At 39.3% G+C, this 24,239-nt stretch overlaps 1 protein-coding gene across 1 annotated transcript; it reads left to right on the top strand.

The window, feature by feature from the left end:
- col21a1 (collagen, type XXI, alpha 1) lies at positions 1-24,020 on the top strand. The gene is made up of 29 exons (XM_085297069.1): positions 1-166; positions 4,248-4,375; positions 4,503-5,057; positions 5,231-5,396; positions 5,488-5,716; positions 6,795-6,965; positions 8,228-8,305; positions 9,433-9,507; positions 10,656-10,718; positions 11,141-11,194; positions 11,278-11,331; positions 11,422-11,475; positions 15,230-15,283; positions 15,369-15,422; positions 15,498-15,551; positions 15,924-15,977; positions 17,693-17,737; positions 17,831-17,884; positions 17,956-18,009; positions 19,023-19,076; positions 19,630-19,701; positions 20,041-20,076; positions 20,700-20,744; positions 21,102-21,134; positions 21,225-21,371; positions 21,477-21,531; positions 21,614-21,805; positions 21,884-21,961; positions 22,098-24,020. Exons 2-29 carry the CDS (start codon positions 4,279-4,281, stop codon positions 22,283-22,285), a joined length of 2,865 nt encoding a protein of 954 aa, XP_085153195.1. The 5' UTR covers positions 1-166; positions 4,248-4,278; the 3' UTR covers positions 22,286-24,020.
- Positions 24,021-24,239: the final 219 nt, after the last annotated feature.

The following is a 24,239-nucleotide window of genomic DNA, read 5'->3' as shown; positions in this document are numbered from 1 at the left end:
AAACAGAGGAGAGCTTCTAGAAAGGGCAGGCTTTCATTCAGCAGTGAAACATGTGCACTTCTCGCGAAATCCACTTTCTGTGAATCTGGGGCTGTGAACAGTATTGATCACTGGCTCTCAATGAGAGGATTAATGGGAATTCAGACAAGTGCTTGGACGCTTACTGGTAACTTTTGACTTCCTTTCTGTTTTTACTGACTTAAAGATGCTGTTGTGCTGTATAGGTTTTTTGTGTGCATAGCAAAACAACTGTTTGCTAATTTCAAAGTGTTTGTTCATGATCACTGACATTCACATGTTGACATGATTTTCAGTCTGCTGTGTGCTATAACGTGGTAACATTGCTCAGATTTGACTGCTTAGTTTGGTGTACTAGACTTGTTGCAGTTGCATATTGAAGACATTAAATAAGTTATCAGTCCCTTGTTTATGAAACTATCCTAAAAGAATGAATGGGATTCATCTCAGGATTTTTTTTCCTGGCAATTTCTCCTCTCATAAAATGTTTTTTTCTGTCATATTTCTCAAATCTTTGCAAACATTCTGGATAATGCATCACTGCACTGCATGTATTGTACTCGTGCACTTTTTTTTTAAACATATGTAAGAATTGCATGCATGTCAAGCACAGTCATCTTCATAAATAAGGAATGAACTCATTTAAAATGGAGATGTTTGCTGAAAAGCTATAGGACCTCTATGAGCTAACGTTTTACAACGCATTATTTAACTGTTTGGATTAGTTGAACAGATTTCCACGCAGAACAACTGATAGGGTTTGGCTTTCCCTTGTTGCTTGAAGAATTTGGCAGCAATAAATCCCCTCGATCTTGGCAAGTGCTGCACATGCTGAACAGCAGTTGTTGTTTCTGGAATGGAACAACTTCCTTTAGCCAAATTTGCAGCAGATAATTTTAACTTCAGCAATTCACGTGGAGTTAAAGTCTGCAGTTGCATTGCGCACACTACAGAAACAAGACAAATAGAAAAATGTGTTAATTTTCTCCCGTTGCGAGCTTAGTAATAAAAAGTGCTATCATGGCCACATTTCAAGTAAGGTGTAATTATTAAGCTTAAAATATGAGGTCTGATACTCTCATTAGTATCTGTGATGACTCAGTGTGTGTCGCCCACCCTGAACAAGTGAAATGTTATCTGGGGAAATGTGAGATATCATTTGTTCAGCAGCTTTCTGAACAGCATTTCCAGCTGGAGCTAAAGTGCTACTAAACTAAGCTTCACAAAAATTCTATTAAAGTGGAATAAAATGCAACAAACAACAGATTCAGCACAGAATGAGTGTCTTGTGGTAGCTATTTTAGACCTTTTAACTTAGTTTTATTTAATCCTCTGCATACCAGCTTCACTGTTGAGACCACCAAAAACAAAAGCTGGAGGTTAATAGTGTCTGTGCTGCCTCCAATAACACAAGAGATCAGTGCGCCAGTGGGATGATTACCTGCAACACGAGTGCACCTGTTAACTCTGCTACATTATGCATGAAGGATGATGGCACGGCACGTGCAACGTTGTTTTTTTTTATCCCTCGATGAAGGATGACTCCCTTCATCATGACTACATGTGTCTGGTCACCGTCCACAGCTGGAATTTGACTGTCTGATGGCGCAAATCATTTCCATGTGGCTCGAGCAGAGGTGTAGAAATACTCGGTTTGAGGAAAGTCAGTTGAGGGGAAAGTCATCCTGGCTGGACGCTGCCAGTGAGGGGGTTTTCCAGCAACCTCCTCCAGCTCTCTAGCGGGGGAAAAAAATTCTGAGGAAAACGGCTTGCACAACGACGGCAGCTTAACGCCTCCTTCAGCTGGTGTCACTTCCACGCTGACTTTACACAGTGGAAAAACTTAGTTATGTTAAAGAGTGTGACCGCTCTTTGCCCGCACAGGAATAAAAATACTCGTGAGGCCAGGGGTCATATCCTGCTCCGTGTGTTCGTTGACCTTCACATGTCACAATTAAAAGCTTCAAAAAGGTATATGGTCAGTTTTTTCCCATCAAATTCCTTCCACAAGGCCTGAGTCTTTTACTGCATGCGGCATATCTGGTCCTCATTTGTAACCGCTTCCTTTCAGCATGTCAGCAGTTTCTTTCTTTCACGTGTTGGGAACCACTTTAACGGATGATTTAATACAAGAGCCAGAGAAGCAACACACAGTTGTATGTTGCACTCTCTAGTTCATTATGCTAAATATAAAAACAAAACTTTCATCGTTTTACGGTGTTGTTCATATGTCTATTAGAACAAACATAATGATCACTGCACTGCAATATAATGCAACCGCATTAGTGCTTACTTGTAAAATATACTAAAAAAATACAGACACGTATTTTTTTTAGTATTAAGTACTGTTAAAAGACAAACTCTGCTTTGTGCACTTGCCTTGAAACTGCTTTATTTCAGTATCATTCAATGACATTGTTGTGCAGGTGGATAAGTAGAGGCTGGGAAGTGAGATCACAATGGAGTTTGTCAATTAGTTAATAAATTGTCAGCACAAGTGAGGCTAATGTAGCAGAGCCAGAAAAGTGATGAATAAGCCGAAGAGAGTTTAAAATAATATGGAAGAAAAACAAAAGTGATTAATCATAAGTGCAAAACACTTTAGCAGGCATCTCCCCAAACTTTCATTCTCTATGTTCATTTCTGCCAAAACTTTAAACATTTTGCCAGAGTGTACAATAACCTTACTCTTAAGAATGACCCACCTGACAACATAACTGCTGTACGTCTTTAGCAGCATGTGGCAGACACCGGTTAACATTTCTCCATGTGCTGATGGGAAAGAAGGAAGAGGAGGAGGGAAAGTGTGGGAGTGAAGCTTTTCTGGGCAGGCGTCTTGTATTTGGGCCAAGGGTGGGCAGAGATTGGCAAATGGCAGCAGATTTGAGGAAACAGCTGATAATCCCACAGGAAACACTGAGCACTGGTTTTCAGAGCAGTTGTGGTCAGAGGTCCAATAAATTGTTTACTTGTGAAGCTGACAGAGCCATGTGAGGATGTGGTTGATGAGGCTCGAAGGGAAAATGCTTAGGTGTACTGAGGCGGCGGAGGCTGTGCGGTGAGATCGGAAAAATATTGTGCGCCACATGAAGGAAGGATGCGAGGGAGATGTGAGGAGATTAGTGGTGCTTATTAGTAAATATGGAATTTCTGGAGTCACGCGGGAATTGTGGCAGCATTGGAGCGAGGAAGTGAATGTAAGCAAATACAGTATAACAGGGTTTATACCTGATGGCAGCAGTGCGAGTCAGTCATGTCGTATTCTGGGTGGCTACTGAGTAGTGCTGTCAACAGAGCATGATACCCCGGAGCTTTTCCTTTTGCGGTTTAGCACTCTAGGAAAAGCGTAGTGTGAAAACTTATCCTGCATTATGTCACAATTACATTACCTTATGTGTGGCTGATGCCAAAACTTTTTGGCTTAGGGTTAGTGTAACTTTAAGATACCAGTAATAGCATTCTACTTTGAATTTAAAGCTGCTCCAACTAATATTTATTTTTAACGTGAAATAAATCAAGTACCCAACTTTAATGTGAAAATGTCACTTTCAAGGATGAATTATTAGCTGACTCTGCAGTATCTCAGCTCTTTGCATCTTTTTAAGGTCATTGTCTTTCTGTTTTTTCCCCCTACAACTTTATTATTTCAGTTCATTAGCAACACAGTGCGATATCTGCCGATCACCCCATCTGTTCTCTGCTTAACTTGGGCCTCAACCTGACAACAAAGTTTACAGTATAGTTTCTGATAATGGACCCAGACAGCTTGACGAGACATTGATCTCTAGTAATATCTGTGGCGGAGACAGTTCTAAAAAAGAAAAAGCACAAGGGGATAAACATTAAATGCATAACTAGAGTATGAATCATTAATTCACGGAATTGCCATGACCTCAAAGCGTAAATGCTGCACAGTTGCTTCTAATTTGCATGTGTACACAAAGCTTGAATCATTCATCATCATTTTGAAAAACCTATTATGTGGCCAACATCCTTGTCATAACTTAAGGTATTGCACACCCTGTACAATCACCTACATGTGGTTTGGGGGTGAGCCAAAATAAATGTCAGCCAAGCATTTAATAATAACAATAATAACTGGGAAAACAATAGCCTGAGTCATTAACTTTTTTCAAGGCAAGAAATACACAGTGACCATGTCATAAATACATGCATTGTCCATTTGTTTTTCTGTGCTATACAAAGCATATTTTTCCCTTTTCCTGTAGGTGCAAATTTGGAACTAGTTACTGCTCCGTAATGGGTTACAAATCAACATCCATGCATTGTGTGTTAAGATGCCTGTGCTTCATGCTTCTCCATTTCTTTAGTGCGGCTCAAGATGAAGACCTAAGAAGTAAGAATGCTTCTGTCTTCATTTATCACATGTAACGCATTGCATATCTAGTAGCTGTTCAACTAAATATGATTTATTAAAACGGTTTTTTTTGCATTGCTAATTGTGCACTTCTTGTCCACTTCAGGTTGTAGGACTGCACCATGTGATTTGGTCTTTATTCTAGATGGCTCGTGGAGTGTTGAAGATGTCAATTTTGAAATAGTGAAGCGATGGCTAGTCAACATAACGACGAGCTTCAATGTCGGGCAGAGGTTTACCCAGGTTGGAGTCGTCCAGTACAGTGACAGTCCCCATTTAGAAATACCTCTGGGGAAGCACTCCACCAACAGAGACCTCATCAAGGCGATGGAGTCCATTGAATACAGGGGGGGTAACACAAATACCGGGGCAGCTATTGAGTTTGCTACAGACAGACTATTTGGCCTCTCTGAGCGAGCGAGCGTTTCCAGAATTGCTGTTGTCCTCACAGATGGGAAGTCTCAAGATGAGGTTCTGAAAGCTGCTGAGGCAGCGAGGAAAAAAGGAGTAATCCTGTTTGCAATTGGTGTTGGTCCAGAGACAGAAAAGGATGAGCTGAGGGACATTGCAAACAAGCCATTTTCAACTTATGTCTTCTCTGTTGAGGACTACAAAGCTATTTCCAGGATCAGGCAGGTCATAAGACAGAAACTATGTGAAGGTAAGCAGCTGTTGATTGTTGTCTGTGTTTTTCTTCTCCAATATGATGAAGTTAAATGTGTTCAAATGTTACTCTCGTGCTAGTAGTATAGTGTTTTTTCTTAATATAATAAAGAACTCCATTTGTCATCCAGCCTCTTGTTCTGTCCTTTTTATTGCGTTTCTCTGTTACAGAGACTGTTTGTCCCGCCAGAATTCCTATAGATTCCCGTGACGAGAAGGGCTTTGATATCTTGTTACATTTAAATCTGGCAAAAAAAGCAAAGAACACTCAAGGGACGTTTTATGGCTCTAAGGCCTATCAGGTGACGTCTCGTGTCGACTTGAGTGAAGCTACACGGTAATTATGGATGCTTTTCTCTTTTCTTTATCATCTTTATGTATGACAAAGTATGACACGCTGACCATCTTCTATTTATTCTATTTTTCAGGAACCTTTTTCCTGATGGCCTGCCTCCTTCATATGTTTTCGTGGCCACATTGAGGTACAAAGGATCACTTGCAGAAGAGGAGTGGGACCTGTGGAGAGTACAGACACGAGATGGTAAACCTCAGATGGCGGTAACTTTAAACGGTTTTGACCACACCGTCATGTTCACAACAACCAGCAAGGCACCAAATGGGATTCAGACTGTTACTTTTTCACAACAGACAGCAAAGGTAGGTAACACTGTGTAAAGGCTGTATCCTCTGTTGTTTTGTAAGAGCTTTATTAAGTCAAAATAACTGTTGTGGTGTCATCAGTTTAAGTTCTCTTTGCCTTTCAAGACAGCTCCAGCTATTTCAGAGAACATGAGGATGTTTAAGAGGAAGACAGGCTAATTCAAAACAGATTTGCATTATGGGAAAAGAGGTAAAGCCCATTTAGAAGCCATACAAGTGGCTAAAAGTTGGGCTATCTCAGCTTCTAAGGGTTTCATTTGGACCATTCTGGTTCAATCTGTCTCTTGTACCTGTAATAGTTTTCTAGTTTTTACTGATGCTTTTAAGCTGTACTGGGTCATTTATCTTCTCTTCATGTTTTTGTACAACACAACAAAACAAACAGGTTAGAATATACAATAAATGCGATTTCTTTTTCAGACAGAAAGACAAAACATGATCCCCACTGGAGTTAAGTTATAAGTGCAATACATACATGAAATCTTCTTTCTCGCTGAAACACCTGATCAAAATGATGATCTTGGTTCTCACTTTTAGGTCACATCTCAAAACTGCCTGGCAGCACTTTGCTGTTGTTTGTTTATAAAACTGTGCACATCCTTAAAACTGAAGTGGAAAAATGTCCTAAATGAGTATTGTGAGATTGTATGGTAGCTATGACTGCCAAACAATCCTTATTAAAGTGTGTAAGGGTCAAAATCTAATCCTGATGCCAGCTTTGTATAGCTTTGAAGAAGATGAAACTGTTGCAAAGCAATGTACACAAAGTTTTATTTTAAGTTTACCTATTATGCTCTTCTTTATAGTTTGCCATATACTCACTCACTTGTTGTTCAAACCTTCTGTTTGTGAGGGGCAGCCAATGAGAAAAAGACTGTTTTCAGACAGTGAGGGGCTGTTTAAAGGCCCAAACTGTGAATCATGCAGAGCTAATCTTCTAGAGTCCAAGAAAAAGAAAAAACAACACAGATCTGGCAGTGAGCATAATAGGTTCCCTTTTCATGTGTTTATCATCACACTAGGTTGTTTTAATGTGTTTTGGCTATTCTTGTTTTTTTTTCTATGATAAATGAAGCTGTTTGATGAGAAATGGCACCAGCTACGTCTGCTGGTCACCGAAGAGGATGTCACTCTTTATGTTGATGACTTGGAAATTGAAACCTTATCACTGGAGCCCCCTGTTGGCATTTTCATCAATGGAAAAACCCAAGTAGGAAAATATGTCAGAAAGGAAACAACAGTGCCAGTAAGTCTATGAGCATTTGTTTAATGAGTAGCTAAGCAAACTCAGTGCCGATATATGTTTTTAACTAGATCACATAATACCATGCAGTTTACTGCTACCTCCTAGGAGACATGTTTAACTCCGTGAGTGATAAATCCTTGGCAAAAATGAACCCTTTTGTTCACATGGTCTTATGAATCGTTGTTTTATTTGTCTCAGTTGGCACCATTTGCACTAAAAATGTTGTATTAGTAGTGCTGTGTTGTAATTTGCTCCATAGATAGATATATGGAGGTCAGTTCTCAGTGAGCCAACAATAATCACACTGAAAAGAAGAATAGATGTGCTCTGCACTCTAGATGTTTTCATTCTTATTTTCAGTTTGATGGAACACAAACAGTTACATAAAGGAGCCCGAGGCCCATATGCATGATATAGATGTGCAGGTTTCTCATGTCACCGTTGTGCCGCAGTGTTAGTTAATGCAATAAGATTCACCAGAACTAAAACAAGACACGTGAAGAACTGGGAAGCATGAGAAAATCCTTTGTTTTGAAAGAATACCAACTTTTATTCATTCAACATTCCTGGGAATATATTCACATGAACCACAATATTAAACACAGTGAATGTTTTTCTATGTGCTTATCCATTGTCATAAGGACCATGAATTTCTGAGCTATTTAACAATGTCAGTCATGGTATTATTTCTGAATAAACACACCTGTAATTGAAAAAACATTTTTGTTATTGAGTCTTTATAAACACAGAAAGATAAAACCGGCCAATTTACACTAACATTATAAGTAAAAATAGTCATCCAACTAGAAATTATATTATTATATTCAAACCTATTTAGGTTTAAAGTCAGTGCCATTATCAAAGCTATGTGTTGATCTGGGTTTTTTTTTTTTTATAATGTAAATTATTATTATTATGCTCTCATGGTAACTGAAGTGACGCAGTCCCTGGGACCTCCTGGAGACGTTTCACTACCAGCACAACAAACCAAATAACCAAATAATGGAAGAATAGCGTAACAACACTGCAGAGCATTTGTGCACACTGAGGGAGGTCTGGCAACATGTAGCAGCTCAGCAGCCAATCAGGGCACTTATTTTTCTTCAGCAGTTATACAATAGCTGTTACAATTCATTAGTGGCAAAGCACCGATAAAACTAAAATAAGTATCACGTAATTGGCCACATATTACAATCTGTTTGTCCCCAATATCGGAAGTTTTGTTTCTAACAACAACCTCTTCCTTTAATTTTTTTTCCCAGTTTGAAATTCAGAAACTTCGCATTTACTGTGACCCTGAGCAGAACAACCGGGAGACTGCTTGTGAAATACCTGGAGTTGTAAGTATATGAGTCTGCTTGGCCCAACACCTGTTTTTCCATCCAAAAGATAACGTACTTTCACCTACTTTTCACCTCTCCTAATTACATCTGCTTCTGCTCTGCAATGCGCCCCGTGATGGCGCAGCCAAAGATTTCATCCTCAGTTAACTCCACACCTCAGACTGTACAGTGATGCTTTCTTTCCTGTTATTTCATCAGTAGTCCGTTGCAGCGTTACAAGCGAAGGTGTAAGCTTAGCATATTAATTTTAAGACACATCTGTTCATGCGGAGAATAATTTGCTGGAGGAGGACCCGTGGCTCAGCTTCAGAGATGTTGCACTATATTTTTTATTGCCTGCTGGCTCTAACTGTGTTTGCAAAGCAGTGGCCCGTTGTTGGCTTGGGATTTGCTACAACCGCAAAAGCCAGTGCCAAATAACTGTTTTTCATGTGAAGCTGTTGGATAAAAATATCAAAAGAGACAAGATGAGAAGCCTAAAATTACAAATGCTTTCCAAGTATCGCTACTTCTCTCCTCTCTCTGTGTGTGCTTTTCAGTGGTTTGTTTGGAATCTCCAGGATTGGTCATCAATTTTCTTTTGAATGGAGGCTCTCCGACACCTACATATCTACCTACATATGTACATATGCAAGTAGGCTAGAGCTAAACATAGTGAAGCTGTTTATATCATGTTATCAACTCTATTTTACTATTTTTAGAATTCTTAAAAAATTTAATTAAAAATGACAAGAACAATTCATATGTAAGGATGTTATTTATTCATTTGCTCGACCACAGGGGATTGTAGGGTTTTTCACTTACGATGTAGAGCGCCTTGAAGTATTTGTTTGTAATTTGGTGCTATAGAAATAAAACTGAATTGAACTGAATTTTTAAAGCCTGTACTTGTCGTTCACCTTCTGATTTTTGAGAATGTGTTGTTTTTCTCTGTTTTGCATCCTTTGAATATATATCCCTCTCTCATGGTTTGCAGCTTTAAAGTGGTTTCAAGAAATCGTGATGCATATTTTCAGTTTTAATGAGAAAGACCAAATAACCCAAAGACTAAACCTTAATATCAGAGCTTTGCAGATTATGTTTAGTGTGTGGCTGTGATTTCTTGTTATGCTTGGTTATTACAGTGCTCTGATCGCGTTGAACCGACTCCAGAACCTTGTGTTTGTCCTCCTGGACCTCCCGGACAACCAGGAATGAAGGTCAGTTTTTTTTTCTGTCTCTTTCCTCACAGTCTTTGCCTTTTGTCGTTTTGCTTTGCACACAGTATCTAACCATGAGATCGCTCAGACACCCTATTGCCCTGTTCATATTAAAAAAGAGCTGAATCTAGTCACAAGATCTTTCTTTGCCTGTGTGCCAACACTGCAGACACATTGACTTTGTTCCTGCTTTGGCATACATTGTTGCCTTGTCCAGCCCCTCAGTGTCCAGACTGCTCATTAAATATTTGCTTTAAGCTGTAGCGGACTGAAGAGATTAATTATCACAAAAGCAACTTTATCTTTAACAGTATGAATTTATGTGTAAACTCAGGAATGACAAACTGTATTAGGGCAGAACTCAAACCTTCCCTCTCTTATAGCTCAGCCTTAGTGAACTGTGTGCAGACATCCTGTAAATGACGAGCACACGTTGCACTTCACCAACAGATCAGATCCTACTAGCTTGTGAAAACAGATTGTGTCAGAAACGGTGCTGAGTGGGAAGTTTTAGCACTTTAAGCTCTTAAGCACACAGTTACCTGCTGAAAACTAACAGTATTATAATTTATGGATGCACCAAGTGGTCTTTTTTTCTCCAGTGAGGCTTGCTATGGTGTGTTTGTGTGTGTAAGTTTGTCTTGTAAGGACATGTACGGAGTATTGTACTTTTGTTTTTTCTTAAACCAAACCAGACTGCTGTCAAAGATAAATACTGGGTGCAATGGAAAATTACCAAAGTGGGAAATAAAACCTACATGTTTGCCATTATTGATCACAGGGTATCAAAAAGCCCCGGTCATAAAAGCCGTTATACAAGGACCTCAGAGAGATATAAGCTTGGCAAAAGACTCTCTTTGTTAATGTTTGTGTTTATAAGGTCACCGGTATGCTTTTATTACATTTACTAATAGATCCAAAATGCTGGGAACATTGCTGGCGTGCAGATGTTCTTTAAGACCCCACATGGTGCATCTTACATTAGATAAACAAGCTTGCTAAGCATTCTTTATAGATAAATTAAATCAACACTGTGAGAAAGTTTACTGTTACCGGAGGTGTGTTAAATGGATTACTTTACTGCTTTGAGACTGCATGATACAGTTTTAATCACACATGGTTGAATAACGTCATTCCACTTTCTTTAGGGAGAGCAAGGAAGCATTGGTATTCCTGGTCAGCATGGTCCTCCTGGTGCTGATGGTAAGCCTGTGAGTACTACATAGTTCAATATACAAACATAATCACCAACAGCAGCATCCACAGCAGCTTTTGAGAAAGCCAGTTGAGTATCTGTGTCCAGTAGATCATAACGGTTTTCTTCTTATTCATTATATGTGGTCAGGACTGCTTCAGAATGTTAAAACACACTGGTAAATGTGCTTACTTTCTTAATTTTCCAGTGGTTAAATAAGAAACATCTTTGCTTATAGCAGCACTGGCAACATGGTGGTGATTTTGTGTGATGAAAACTATCCAAAAGTAAACCACATGTTCTACAGCATGATCAAAAACTCAGAAAAAGCATCTGCCCGCAGCCTAGAATCACCCAGAGAGCATGCACACAGTGGAGGGGATTCAGATGTTTAAACAAACGTGTGCATCTCTTGTCTTTTTTGTTTTTCATTTCAAGGGTATCCCTGGGCTTAGAGGAATTCCAGGTTTCCCAGGTTCGCCGGGAATTAAGGTAAATCAATAACCAGTGGATGAAAAGTCAGTGATAAGATAGTGTTGAAAATTTAAAGCTGCTTTCATTTTCCTTGTTTTAAGGGGTCACGTGGACCAGATGGGTACAAAGGAGAGCAAGGGAGGCCCGGTGTTTCGGTAGGAAGGTCAAATAACACTTTGTGGTGTCACGCATGATTTTGTGGCGACTGATAGACATTTTTTTTAAACACAAGTTTATTCTTTCAGGGTGAGAGGGGTATTCCTGGGTTACCGGGGCCACCTGGACAACCAGGCGAGAAGGTGCTGATGTTATTTATTATTTTCAGCTGTTGCCTCATTTCTATTCATTAATATAGTATCTAGATCCAGTTCCTTATATTTCTGTAGAAATCAGCTCAAGCATGGAAACTCTGCTATAGCTGGAAGGGAAAAAAAGAACAAGAAACGATAGTTAAAAGTAGAAAAACACATTGAATTTTCAAGCTAAATCTTTTTTTTATGAGATCAAATGTAGGATTGAGAGGAAATCCCTGCTAGACACATCAACTTTGAACATTGTTGCATCAATCACTCCAGAAGCCATATGTTTTGAAGATAAAGCAGATCCATTGGGAGAGTAAAAAGTACAGCATCTATAGTGTGGAACAAGAGAGCAGAGAGAGCAGGAGGGTCATCGGAGACCTTTTAAATGTGTTCATATTTCCTGACTTTTGTACCGCCATTTCCTAGGAACGTTAAAAAAGAGAACCGGGGGTGCATCTTCTTTCCTCTTGGTGTCTTGTTCAGCCCGAGTTGCATCTTCTCCTTGCTTTTTAGTCTATAACTACAATATTTAAGGTAGAGGTCCTAGGACTGGATTACAAGAAGTGCGGTTAATATTTAGTTGTAGATAGACCATGTGATCTGAGAAACCAAATTAACAAAACTGATCACGCCTTGACAGAGGACTATATGTGTCACATGGATCTCAGTTAGGAATAAACCTCATAATTCTGGAAAAAATACAAGTGACTAGCAACCTGCCCAGGGTTTACTCTGCCTCTCATCCCATGACCGCTGGGAAAAGCACTTTCTGACCTATGACCCTTATTTGGACAAGTGATTTTCAGAAATGGATGGATGGAATCTCTAAGCCTTAGATGACAACAAAACCAAGTTATGGAATCAAGACTTACCCACAATAAGTGGTGCATCAGCTAAAAAACAGCTTCCACTGTTTAGTCACACAAATAGAAAATTATGCATGTTGTTATATGATAGGATACATCATATGTACGCTGAAATGTGCCAGCCACCACAACAGGTCCAAATGAAAAAATTGAGAAAATGTAAATTTTATCCAGCAACAAGAAAGTCTGAAAATCTTCCTTGGAAGGACATTTTTTCGTAGAAATGACCATTAAAAATGAATTAAAAGCAAGCGAAGCCTAAGTGATCCAGCATTTTTTGCTTATTCGATAACCGAAACAGCAACAACAGACACAGCAGAGTCCCTTTTATGTTCATCTGAACAGCATTTTGTGTTTAGCATTGCTTTAAAGTTCACTAAGTTAATGCAGCTGCTGCAAACTGCATCATTTCTGTCATATCATCAGTCATCAGTGGGACCACAGGGGCCCCCTGCTATTTGGCTGAAGGGGAGAACAATTCAAGCACTTAGTATTGGTCTAAAAACTTCTCTCAGCTGACTGCTGACACTTTTCTGCGCCTGGAGTAAATCCTCCTGTGCCATCTGTCCCGGACACATGTGTCCAGGATGTATCACATTAGGTTTTTACAAGCTGCTGGACGGTCTTCTCGATAAGCAGACACTACACTATTAAGGACCAGGTGAATTTATTTATTTATTTATTTTATCCCATTTCCAGCGCTCTTTTGAAATCCCATAATTGGACCTCTACTTGTGTTACATTCTTCTGGCAGACAGTGACTTACAAGAAGTGAATTTTAACCTAAGTGGAGCAAAAGCTAAATATCGTCCAAATGTGGGAGTACCTCTTTTATAAACAGAGCTCTAAAAGATTTTTGTGTTACGTAATTGGTTTGGTTTGGTTTGTTAGGTTGCTTGCAGGACTCTTAAAGATATGCATGAAGATTTTACCAGAAATAGGGTCTGCCCAGATTATAAGTAATAAGGGGTTTGGAGTCAATCTAAATATGAGTCTAGATCCAGGAACTTTTGGAAGAATTCTTTACCATTACGAGAAATGCAGAGAGACATTGTCTCAGTATCACAAACTAGTCCAGATCCAGATATCTTTCTGGATCCAGGGATTTAATTCATGGATGGTGTGGAGGGAATTTTTCAACCTTGGCAGAGGCATGCAGTCTTGGATTGCTCTTGTTGAGTAAGAGGTAGCAGAGGTAGTCTGTTTTTTAGTCTCCGTCAGAAGATGGACAGAGGCTTTTCTGCCCGGACTTCACTGAAGGACATTCCACACACATTGTGAGGCCAAAACAGTGAAAAGAGCATTATTGGACTACATGCATGAAATCCTCCTAGCTGTGGGAGAAAGAATAATTATATCAGAAATTATAACTATTTGGCAATCAGCTTTAAATAGTCTAAATGAAACTATCAAACCAAATTTCCCTTCATGTCTGGGTCAAAAGGCGTTTCCTCTCGGCTATTGTTCTGTTTCCAATGCAGAACAATAGCCGAAAAACCTTTCCTAGCAAGGACCTACGAAAGCTTTTCTTTAGGTTCCTCCCTTTGCAGAATAAACTGTTTTCTTTGGATACAAACATGTTTCAATCTGCCTTTTCAAACTATTCCCATATAGTAAGACCACCAAGGGTGCAATCTTTTTTTCCTGGCATAGGATGTAGAGAACAGAAACATGAGATGTCTGCCAAATTAAGCCAGGAGAACAGAATTCAAGGTTATGTTTGTGTATTTGCAGTCTGTGGTAGTTGTTCATGGCCGCAGTCATTCATCACCCTTCAATGAACAATTTGTTGCTAATTATGTGGGCATCCAGCCTGTGATATTGATCTCTGTAGTTTATTAACACTGTAACTACAATGGTGGCATTCATTTCAGCAGAAATCAATGAAAACCGCACCCCTGCTTCGAAAGTAAACACACCTGTTAGCATGAGCCCCATAGCAAAAGCTTTCTGCAAGTCACTGGTCAGTCAGCTTATAGTGCAGTCTCCAAGAATGTCCTTCTTTTAAGCTCTGTGTTGTCATATAGGTTGGCACATCTTAGCATTTACAAGTAAAACAAAACCCTATTTATCAAAACTCACTGCAGCGTGAAGACCAACAACAAGCTTTCATAAATGCTTCTTTAATCCCTCTGCCATAGCTCATTTGATATCCATTGCAAACAAGATTACAGTATTATAGCCAGGGAGATTTCTGATGTGTTTTTTGAGACAGTTGAGTATGAGAATGCTACTGGGTCATGTTTATTAAGTGAACAACAAATGGGGCTGAGACAGAAAGAGAGAAACGTCTACACTTTTCCAACGGTGTTTTTTGCATTCAGCATATTTTTGCAAACAGAATCTCAATAAAAATGTCGCCCACCAAAGTCACTGAGTCAGCCAGTAACAAATGTCATCTTGGTATTGCACTATACAGTAATTTGTTCCTTCTTGAGGCCATTAGCATAGTTTTGAATGCAGAAAAACAAGTGATGCAATTCCCCGTTTGTTCCAAAATTAGGCTTTTTTCCTTCTGAGTATGTTATAATCCAGTGACGCATTGTTCCCTTAACTTGGCAACGCATAACAGAAACTTTACTAATGTCTAGTTTTGGGTCAGCAAGTGCAAATTTAAAAATATCCAATGATGCAATACAACATGCCACTCCCTGAAGTTTCAGTCTAAATAGTTAAGTTCACTGTTTATCTAGGCAACAGAAAAGACCACTGCTGCTGCATATTTGTGACAGAGCAGACTTTACTATGAAGTTCTCTGTCTACATTATGGGCCTCAGATTAACAAAAAGTTGTTTGCTTTTCCATCAATGTATATCACAAACAACTCTGATACTCTGGAGCAGATGTTGATACACGACTGTCTGAAGGTGAAAATCTTTCCTTAGGGTGCACAAGGGACCCCGGGAGCAGCAGGGTTACCAGGAAAAACTGGACATGTGGTACGTGTCCACACAATCCTGAAAGTAGTTCAGAGGTTTAAACATGAAATATGCATGCTTTAACTGGCTGATTGTCTACTGTCAGGGAGAAAAAGGAAGTATAGGACCTCTTGGGCCACAAGGTCCTCTGGGAGAACCTGTATGTATAAAAAACTGAGAATCGACTCACAGCCCATCATAATTGTGTATATAATGAAATTTTCTGTGATTTCAGGGTCTACCTGGGAGAGATGGAAAGGGTGGATTTCCAGGAAGACCTGGTCAAAAGGTCTGTTTGCTCTGACAGTGTAGTATGTTACAAAGCTCATTCAGGGATTAGGGGAATAATAGTGACACGAGGTTGGATGAGTGCACACACTCCTAAAAGACTTAGTTGTTCCCCTATGTTGTGCTGTTGACTTTTGGCAACCATGGAAATCGAATCATGCATAACCAAGTGTCCCTCTTGTCCTTTTCCAATTCCCAGCTTTTGTAAACATCGAGCATGAAGTTCACATTTTAAATAGATGTCGACTGACTGACTCAAATTGACTAAAATGTCGGGCACTGTGATTGAGCTGGCATGTGGGTATTGGAATTGAGGGCTTCTAACTATAAATTTTGATGAAATTAAATGTCAGTTTTTTTCAAATGTATTAAGGGAGAAGCTGGAGCCAGTGGTATTCCTGGTACTGACGGAAGGGAAGGCCATCCTGTAAGTCATAAACACACACATAGACAGTGCTGATCAAAGGTTTGGTATTTTCCAGGTTGTTTAAGCTGCTGCTATTGTCTTGCAACTTTAATTGGAGTCCTAGACATTGAAGACTTGCATGAATATCATATTGTTTTTTAGATTTTAACTTTTAAGCAAAGCATTTTGAACCAGAAGTGCAGAACACATAATGTTTTACAAATGTTCTAGCATGAAATAATAGTAGAAACATACAAAGAGAAGAGTAAAGTAGGCCACTGCAAGAGCCGATTTCACGGATCATGCAGGTTTGCATGTATAATGTTTTTTGGTGTATGAAGACTGCAGTGTTAACACAGTGTCAGTACGAAGACTACCCCTGACAGGCAGTAAATTAGGGGTATTTCCCCTGTAGTTCATCCCAGGATAACCCTGTTATGTAACAAACAGACTCATGCAGTGAAAGTAACTCATCGGGGGAATGCTGTGACGCTCTGGCAAATCTGTTTTAGGAAGAAAGTCTTTCAACTGGGCAGCCACCCCACTGATCATGATTATAAGCCTCGTCCAAACTTTTGCGATGGGTCTGCAAAAGATGACTCAGTTGCTCCACAAGGCTGTAAGCCATTTTCCCCCATCAGAACAATAGCGCTAGCAACGTATCCAAGGAGGCAGGATTAGAACTGCGCTTCCTCAAGTTAAAACAAGATGCAGTTCTCCTTTGTAGGTCCCAACAAGGGGATTTCTTCACGTGTTGGAGAGGACTGTGTGTTCACGGCAACACTATATACTCTCTCACTGCCTTCCTATCCCATCTGTCCTCTATGCACACTGAAACTTCAGTGTAAGGCAGCATCTGAAAGCATTTATTTAAGAAAAGCCCATATGATATATGATTTACTCATGAAAGTGGCCACTTTCATGAGTAAATCATATATGAATCATATAAGGCTTACATGATTTACTCATGAAAGTGGCCACTTTCTCATTACTTTCATATATTTTTTTAGTAAGTATACAAAACATACAGGTTTCATTATATAATTTTTCAAGGGATCTTATATGTGTTTTCACTCTTGTATGCTTTTCATACAAGTTTCATACAAGACAGATAAAAACTTTATAAGATTTATATATATGTTTTCCATATGGGAGCTAACTGAAACACAAAAAAGTATAGTAATTGCTGCACGCTGACCTTAAAAAACTTTCAGTGCATTAAACCATTCACTTAAAAATTATTGCATTTATCTGCAAATACAGTGTATTTAACTGAGGTTCAGCTGAGGCACATAGGGTTTTTCCAGGGATCTATGTGGTTTAGTTTAAAGAACAAACTTAAATTGCAGGAAATAGTTTGATTTGGGGGTGATTACATTTACTAAATTGTTACTCACAAGAATTTAACCTCAAAAAAAGCCTCAAGCTACTTTACTCTGCTTCTCATGTAAATTAACCAACCACATCTGGGAAGCATAACATTTTGGTAGGCATTTCTCCATCCACAAGGACTAGATAATGTTTTTTTATGGAGAGAAAATAACAACAATTGCTACTGACACAATGAAATAATCATTTCACAACAATGGTAAGGCATAAAGTCAAACGATACCTTTGAAATTTTATTTTAAAAAATGCCATTTCTGTTTCTTACAATGCAAATCTGTAGCACTGATAGTCATATTGTCTTCTTTTCATTATTAAATATACTAACTGGAACACCACGTTGCTCTTAGGGTATGCCTGGATTGCCTGGAAATGCAGGCCTGGATGGACAAAAGGTAAGAGCTCCTAATGTATGTGCAAAGCAAACTCAACAATGGTTTTGCTTTATTAATTATGACTATATTTGACTGATAAGATTCTCATTAAAGGGAGAAGTTGGTGAGCCTGGACCCAGGGGCTTTAAAGGATCGACTGGACCACCTGTAAGTTAATAGCTGTTCTTGTTTATGTTTGATCTGAAGAGTTAGCAACACAGTTTTGCCCTCTTTTGCAGGGTGAAATGGGATTACCTGGTGAACCAGGTTTGCAAGGACCGATCGGACTGAAGGTAATGATTTACACCTGTTAGAACATCATGTTTGAGCTTCTTCAAACAGCTGTGATGAAAAAAAGAATGAACTTAGTAGAAATAATGGCTGACTTTGATCTTACCAACAGACATTTAATACAGGATAAACTATGAGGTTAACGTGAGTTTATCCCCCTCCATAGCCCTCGGGCTGTGAATGCACTAGTTAAAAGTGCGACACAGAGAAATCAATAACTTAAGATTAATCCACATTAATCCATGCTTGCATTAGTGAGCAGCAAGCTCAAGCTTGATTGAAACTGTCTCCAATTACAATGCAGTGCAGCTGCCTCCAAGTACAGCAGATCAGTATGGCATATTGTCATGCATCAGTATATATATTGTCCAGCCGATACTAAATGAATTGCAGCACATGATCACATTAGTTTGGATAATGTTGAATCTTTGATGCTTTCTAAGCTTTGAGGAAAAACAAGAAAAAGTACTTGGCCGGCAGCATTGCATGTTTTGTTTGGTCCCTGTTTTGCTATAATACACCTTAGAACAAGTAACGATCTTCTGGCCTCTCCAGTGGAGCTAAATTAAGCAACGATCAGGATCTAGTGCTTTCGTCAGTGGAATTTTAGTGGAAATGTAAGCAGTCTGGGCTTGTCTGGTCTGGACACGCTGTCTCCTAATCATTTTTCATTAGCTGATCTGCTTTTAACAAGCCAATGCGTATTGGTGAATGGCACACAAGTGAAAACGTAGTTTATGGACATGCAGGCACTACTTTGATTTTATGGCTGAACTTCAGACTGCAATTACAGAGGCTTGTTCAGCTGGAAAAGAAAGCACCGACTAGACACAATTAAACTTCAAACTGCACAATCCCAAAACCTCATGAAAGTATGCTCAAACTATGGCATGTATCACTGAAAATGAATTATGATAAGAAAGCAAAAATATCAGCCACATAATAGGATGCGGTTTGGATGCTATCTCATTGTATTCTTTCTGCAATCTAAAATGTGTTTTATCTCTTAATTAAGGGGAATATGGGTGAAAGAGGAAGTCCGGGCATAAAAGGCACACCGGGGCTTGCGGTATGTTACCATTTAAATATGAACCAGATGAGCAAGTTCTTTTGGAAGCTGATAATTAATGCAGTATATAAATCAAAACCACAGTACACACTGATTAGCCACAACATTAACTACAAACCACACTGACAGGTAAAATACATTATTTTCCTTTATTTAAAATGGAATGTTCTAGTGGGAAACATTTGGCATTTAAACTTTGATGCATACTACATACCTAAACGGTGTTACAGACCACAAAGGCAGACAATGCACCCTGCCACACCACAAACACTGATCAGGAACTGCAAAAAGAAAATGACAAACTCCTATAGAAACTCCTCAGCTGCAAAACCCATTGAATACCACCGTATGACCCCACAGAGGCCCCACTCATTAATCCAGAAGCTCTACAACCCTAAGCTAGACCCTACAGGACACCCTGACAGATCCTATGCCAGTGTTCTGAAGGGTCTGGTTATGATGTTCTGGCCGAACAGCATCTTTCTTAAATAACAGTTATTTCTTTTGTTTGCTTCCATTTTTAACTACTGGGTTTAACTGCATGCTTTTAAAGGGCAGTGCAGGGCAACCAGGAAGTCCAGGTCAACCAGGGCACCCAGGCATGCCAGGAATGAAGGGAAGCAAGGTATTTCCATGATCTGTTTTTGTTGATATCACCAGAATTTTAACATCTAGTCAGAAATTCAAAGTATTCTCTTGATTCCAGGTCAGGGTTAAGTCTGTTTAGATTGTGAAATTTAGGTCCATGGTCTGCAGAAATAGCAGTTATAAAAATGACTGAACACTCATATCAATTAGCCGTAAATCACAATCAGATTTGTAGGTAATATTTGTAATTTGTACAAAAACGCTACAAAAAGTCAGGTGTTAGGTTTTTTTTTTTTGTGATATGCACAGACTTTAGTGTGTCTAACTTTAAAAGCATGTTATAAAATGAAACTCTGTGCCTTTGTTGTTTTCACAGGGACAGAGGGGGAATCCAGGTGAAAGGGGCGACATGGTAAGATTCAAGACAAAATTATATTGCAGTCAGCACAAGTTAAGCAGATCAAATAATGGTTAGAAAATTGAGAACACAACCTTTGTTTTACATTAGCGCAACATCACCTTTGGGTGTTGGATTAAGATTTGCTTCTGTCCAAAAACAGCAATTACAGTGAAACTGTGGAACCTCAAATCAAAAGTCTATTCCAGGCTTGTGTCTGCTGTCTGGAAGGATGAACCTCTCCTGATGATGGAAGGTTTTTTGGACATAGAATTCATAATAGTTCAGTCTACTAATATACTTACAAATCATTATTATCACATCTTGTATCTGGATTTGGAAGCTTTCACGTCAGCTTTACTTGCTTTTTTGGAACAGGAGGTTTCTCTGATCTGGGATGTAAACAACATATTTTTTTAATTTAAGCAATGCTAATGAGAATGAAATGGCTACACTGAACTACATTAAAACTCAATACTACTATAAATATGTGTCATTCTTCCTGTTTTAAGTGAATTTTTTAATGGACAGCACCATCTACAGTACTTTGCATATACAGCATTGGCTGAAGTCTGAAACCTGATTTTATGTGTTTTTTTTAATATAATCTAATGTTGACCTAATGATTTCCACACCAGGGGATGAAAGGTGAAAAAGGAGAGCAGGGGCGGCCAGGGGGTGTGGTGAGTTAATTCTGAAAGGCTTTGTTGCATCATAACTACACGTGTAAGAAAACAGTTTCTGGTACAAATGCATAGTTTAGCGAGATTTAACTAAATTTGGACAAGAAAATTAGTAGATAATATTTTTTCTTCAATACCTCCAAAAATCAGATTATCTGTTCATATTTTGGAGTTTGATGCCTACTATTCTAGTTTGTTTTTATTTTGTTTTCTTTTGGGGGGGGGGGGCATAGGCCTAAACACACAAATGCTAATAAGTGGTACGTAGTGAGAATGATAATAATAAATGTCAATTACAGTGCTTTTCAGAGTGTTTTATCATCTTTTTAAATTATTTATCATTACTTTGATTGACAGGGATCACCTGGTCCAATGGGTCTGAAAGGAGAGGTATGTCAAGCTCAATAAAGCAATTACCTTACCTCAGTGTAACATGAATAATAACTAGTATTACTAATAATGGGGTGGTATCCTTGCCAGAAAGGGACAGCAGGGGATCTGGGGCAGAGAGGTCAAGAAGGTCAAGTTGGACGACCCGGACAGCCAGGTCAGTCAGGCCAACCAGGCCCCCGAGGGTTGCGGGGAGATATGGGCCCTCCTGGCCCACCTGGACCCGAAGGAAGATATGTACGTGTGCCTTATACTGTACTAACAACTTGTTTGTAATGGTTTTTTGTAATCGTGTTATGTATAACTTAGTGGTTGGTCGTGGTCTATCACTTTATATTGCAGTTAAGTGCAATGTCAGACAATCACATTCGGCAGATATGCAGAGAGCTTCTTCAGGGTATGTATCATTTTAATCTACCTGCTGAACATTTTTTATGTATTTTCCCCAAATGAAACTATCTCATTATCAATCCTTCCAGCTGAGCTGCCTCTATTGATACTGAGCAATCAGCAGAGTAGCTGTACCAGGTGTCAAAGTCAGCCTGGATCTCCTGGCCCACCAGGTCCAATGGGGCCCCAGGGACTCAGAGGTCTTCCTGGGCTTAGTGGTTCTAGGGGACTGCCAGGCCACCCTGGTCGGCCGGGGTATCCTGGGATTAATGGTCTCAAAGGTAAAATAAAGGTCAAGTTAGTCGCATATCCTAAAACTTTCTGCACAATCTCTCTAACAAGGACACTTGTGTTTGCAGGAGAACCAGGTTTCAAAGGGGAGAAGGGGAGCCCTGGTCGGGTCATGATTGGAGACCATGGGCCTCCTGGACCTCCAGGTAAAGAACATCACAGATTTATTTTCCATTCATTTGATAAGGTCATGTAAAAGTGCAGAAGCACTTTTAGTGGATATCTGGTATTTAGCTTTCAGCTGTGTTCCATTGTGGTTGCTTGTTATTTATATCTCCACAGGTCCAATGGGTCCGGAGGGACATGGTAAACCAGGTACTCCAGGTAAACCTGGGCCCCCTGGTCAAAATGGCCCAGAGGGTAAAAGTGGTAATCCTGGCATCCCTGGTGAGCCTGGTGTGTGCGATCCATCCATGTGCTATGGAGGCATGATGAGGCGGGATTCTTACAGCAAAGGCCCAAACTATTGACATAAGGCAGCATCACTGCAGGCACCAGTATAAAGCTGATGCAGAACAGATATTCTCAGGAAGATCTCACCATTACAGTTCCTCTCTGACATGGAAACAAAACGTACCTCTTCTGACACCGTTTATGTGACACCTTTTATGCATCCCAGTTTCTTTGATGGTATTTTGTATTATTAGTCATATGGCTTTGAACATTCTTTGAAAATTTAGTGGTGTTAAGAGGATTAATGATTGGCTCCAGTGAATACCTCTTATCCAAGCACCTTATATGAGGTATCAAATGTGCCAGCCATGTAACGCACGGTACTCACTGCATTTAAGATTACTACGCATAGACTCATGCACACCATCTATGAACACACTACAGCTAACAGTTTGATGGATATCTGGGTTTGTGTATAGGTAGGAAATGTAAGTGCAGTGCCTGTCGTATTAGGTGCAGCATACCAAACGCCAGCAAACATAAAGGTCTAACCAAGATTTTATTGCATATCAAGAAAGCTTATTATGGTTTTCCAACACAATCTTACCAAATCTTCTGCTTTGCTGACAAAAAACATACACCTGTTTACTGTTTGAGCCTTATATTTAATCTTGATGAAGAGATGAATTTATAATTAGAACTAATGAGAACACCTTTGAGTCTGAGGTGTTTGTCAATCCTGCTGTTGTCTGAAGCTGTTGGCATTTAGTCAGCTCAGAGGAAGGACCCATTTTGAGCCATGCCATCATTTACTTTGAATGAGATTTATGGCATGCACTGCATTAACATCAACTAATTACATGCACACCTACTTCAAAACGTGAGGTGTATGTGCAGATTACACATACAGTCAATTATGTTGAACATTATTTACATGCAACCTTTCGATTCTTGTGAACCACACCTAAATAAACCCACCATTTCCAGTGTGACACCTATCAGTATAAGGCCTATGTGTACATACATGTGCAAATTGTTTGTGAATTCTAAATGAATGGTGATTGTTTGGTCACATCTTAATATGGCGTTACTAAAGCGTTTGACTGCAGTTGGCTGACATATTTGACTCCTAATAATCTTGAAGTTTGTACTGTAAGTCCCTGTGGCTGGTACACTTTCTTATATTGCCCCCTTGTGTTCCTTCACTGCATGTTTCGTTATAAGATTTTACTGCACATAGGGCAGGTGCCACATGTTCCACTAAAAAACAGAACAACAAAAATCAACACTCAAACACACACATGAAAAAACAATGATGATTTGTGAATTGATTCGTGATGAATTATCACAGAAATTAACAAGTTTCTGCGCAAAACTGTGACTTTGATTGCCTCTCGCTGAGTACTCACTCCTGGAAGCTCGAATTCATAAAGCATTCTGACTTTTGTGCGTGAAAACTTTTTACAAAACACATCACCCCGGTTACCCTCCTACTGCAATACTTCTCCATTCATTGCCATGTCTTATTTGTTCTATATTTAGGATGTAAAATATATATATATATAAAAAATGTGCCACCTATGAACACACCAACACTTTAGTTTCACATTTTAATCCATTTATGTTCCCCCAGCTTACCTTTCATTACTGTAGCAGGTATTTTTTTTTTATTTATAAGAGAGGCACATCACATTTCAGCAGTGACCTCTCTTAAACATCTTTTGTAATGTTATTATTTGGTGTGAAGGTATGACTTTTGCCATTTTTATTTTCTTTTTTAAAAACTAGAATTAAAAAAAATCTTTTAAAGGATTTGTGAACTTTGTTTGGCTTTTGCTGTCCTGTCTCTGAACTTTACGCGTTTATTTCTGCTCTCCTATCACATCACTGATCTCATCTTTCACATGGAATCGTGGGTGTGGTTTGCACTTGGGAGTTTCCACTCAAAGTGAAGCATCAAAAGGGGATTAAGTACGGTGATGGGTTTGGAAGAAAAAAGAGGAGAGAGATCATCGCATGGCTCGTCGAATT

Source organism: Mchenga conophoros, linkage group LG13 (assembly GCF_057382185.1).
Source record: "Mchenga conophoros isolate Kocher_MC1m ecotype Shallow Benthic linkage group LG13, M_conophoros_male_GT1.1, whole genome shotgun sequence".
Taxonomy (NCBI): domain Eukaryota; kingdom Metazoa; phylum Chordata; class Actinopteri; order Cichliformes; family Cichlidae; genus Mchenga; species Mchenga conophoros.
This window is presented reverse-complemented; position numbering and strand designations above follow the sequence as displayed.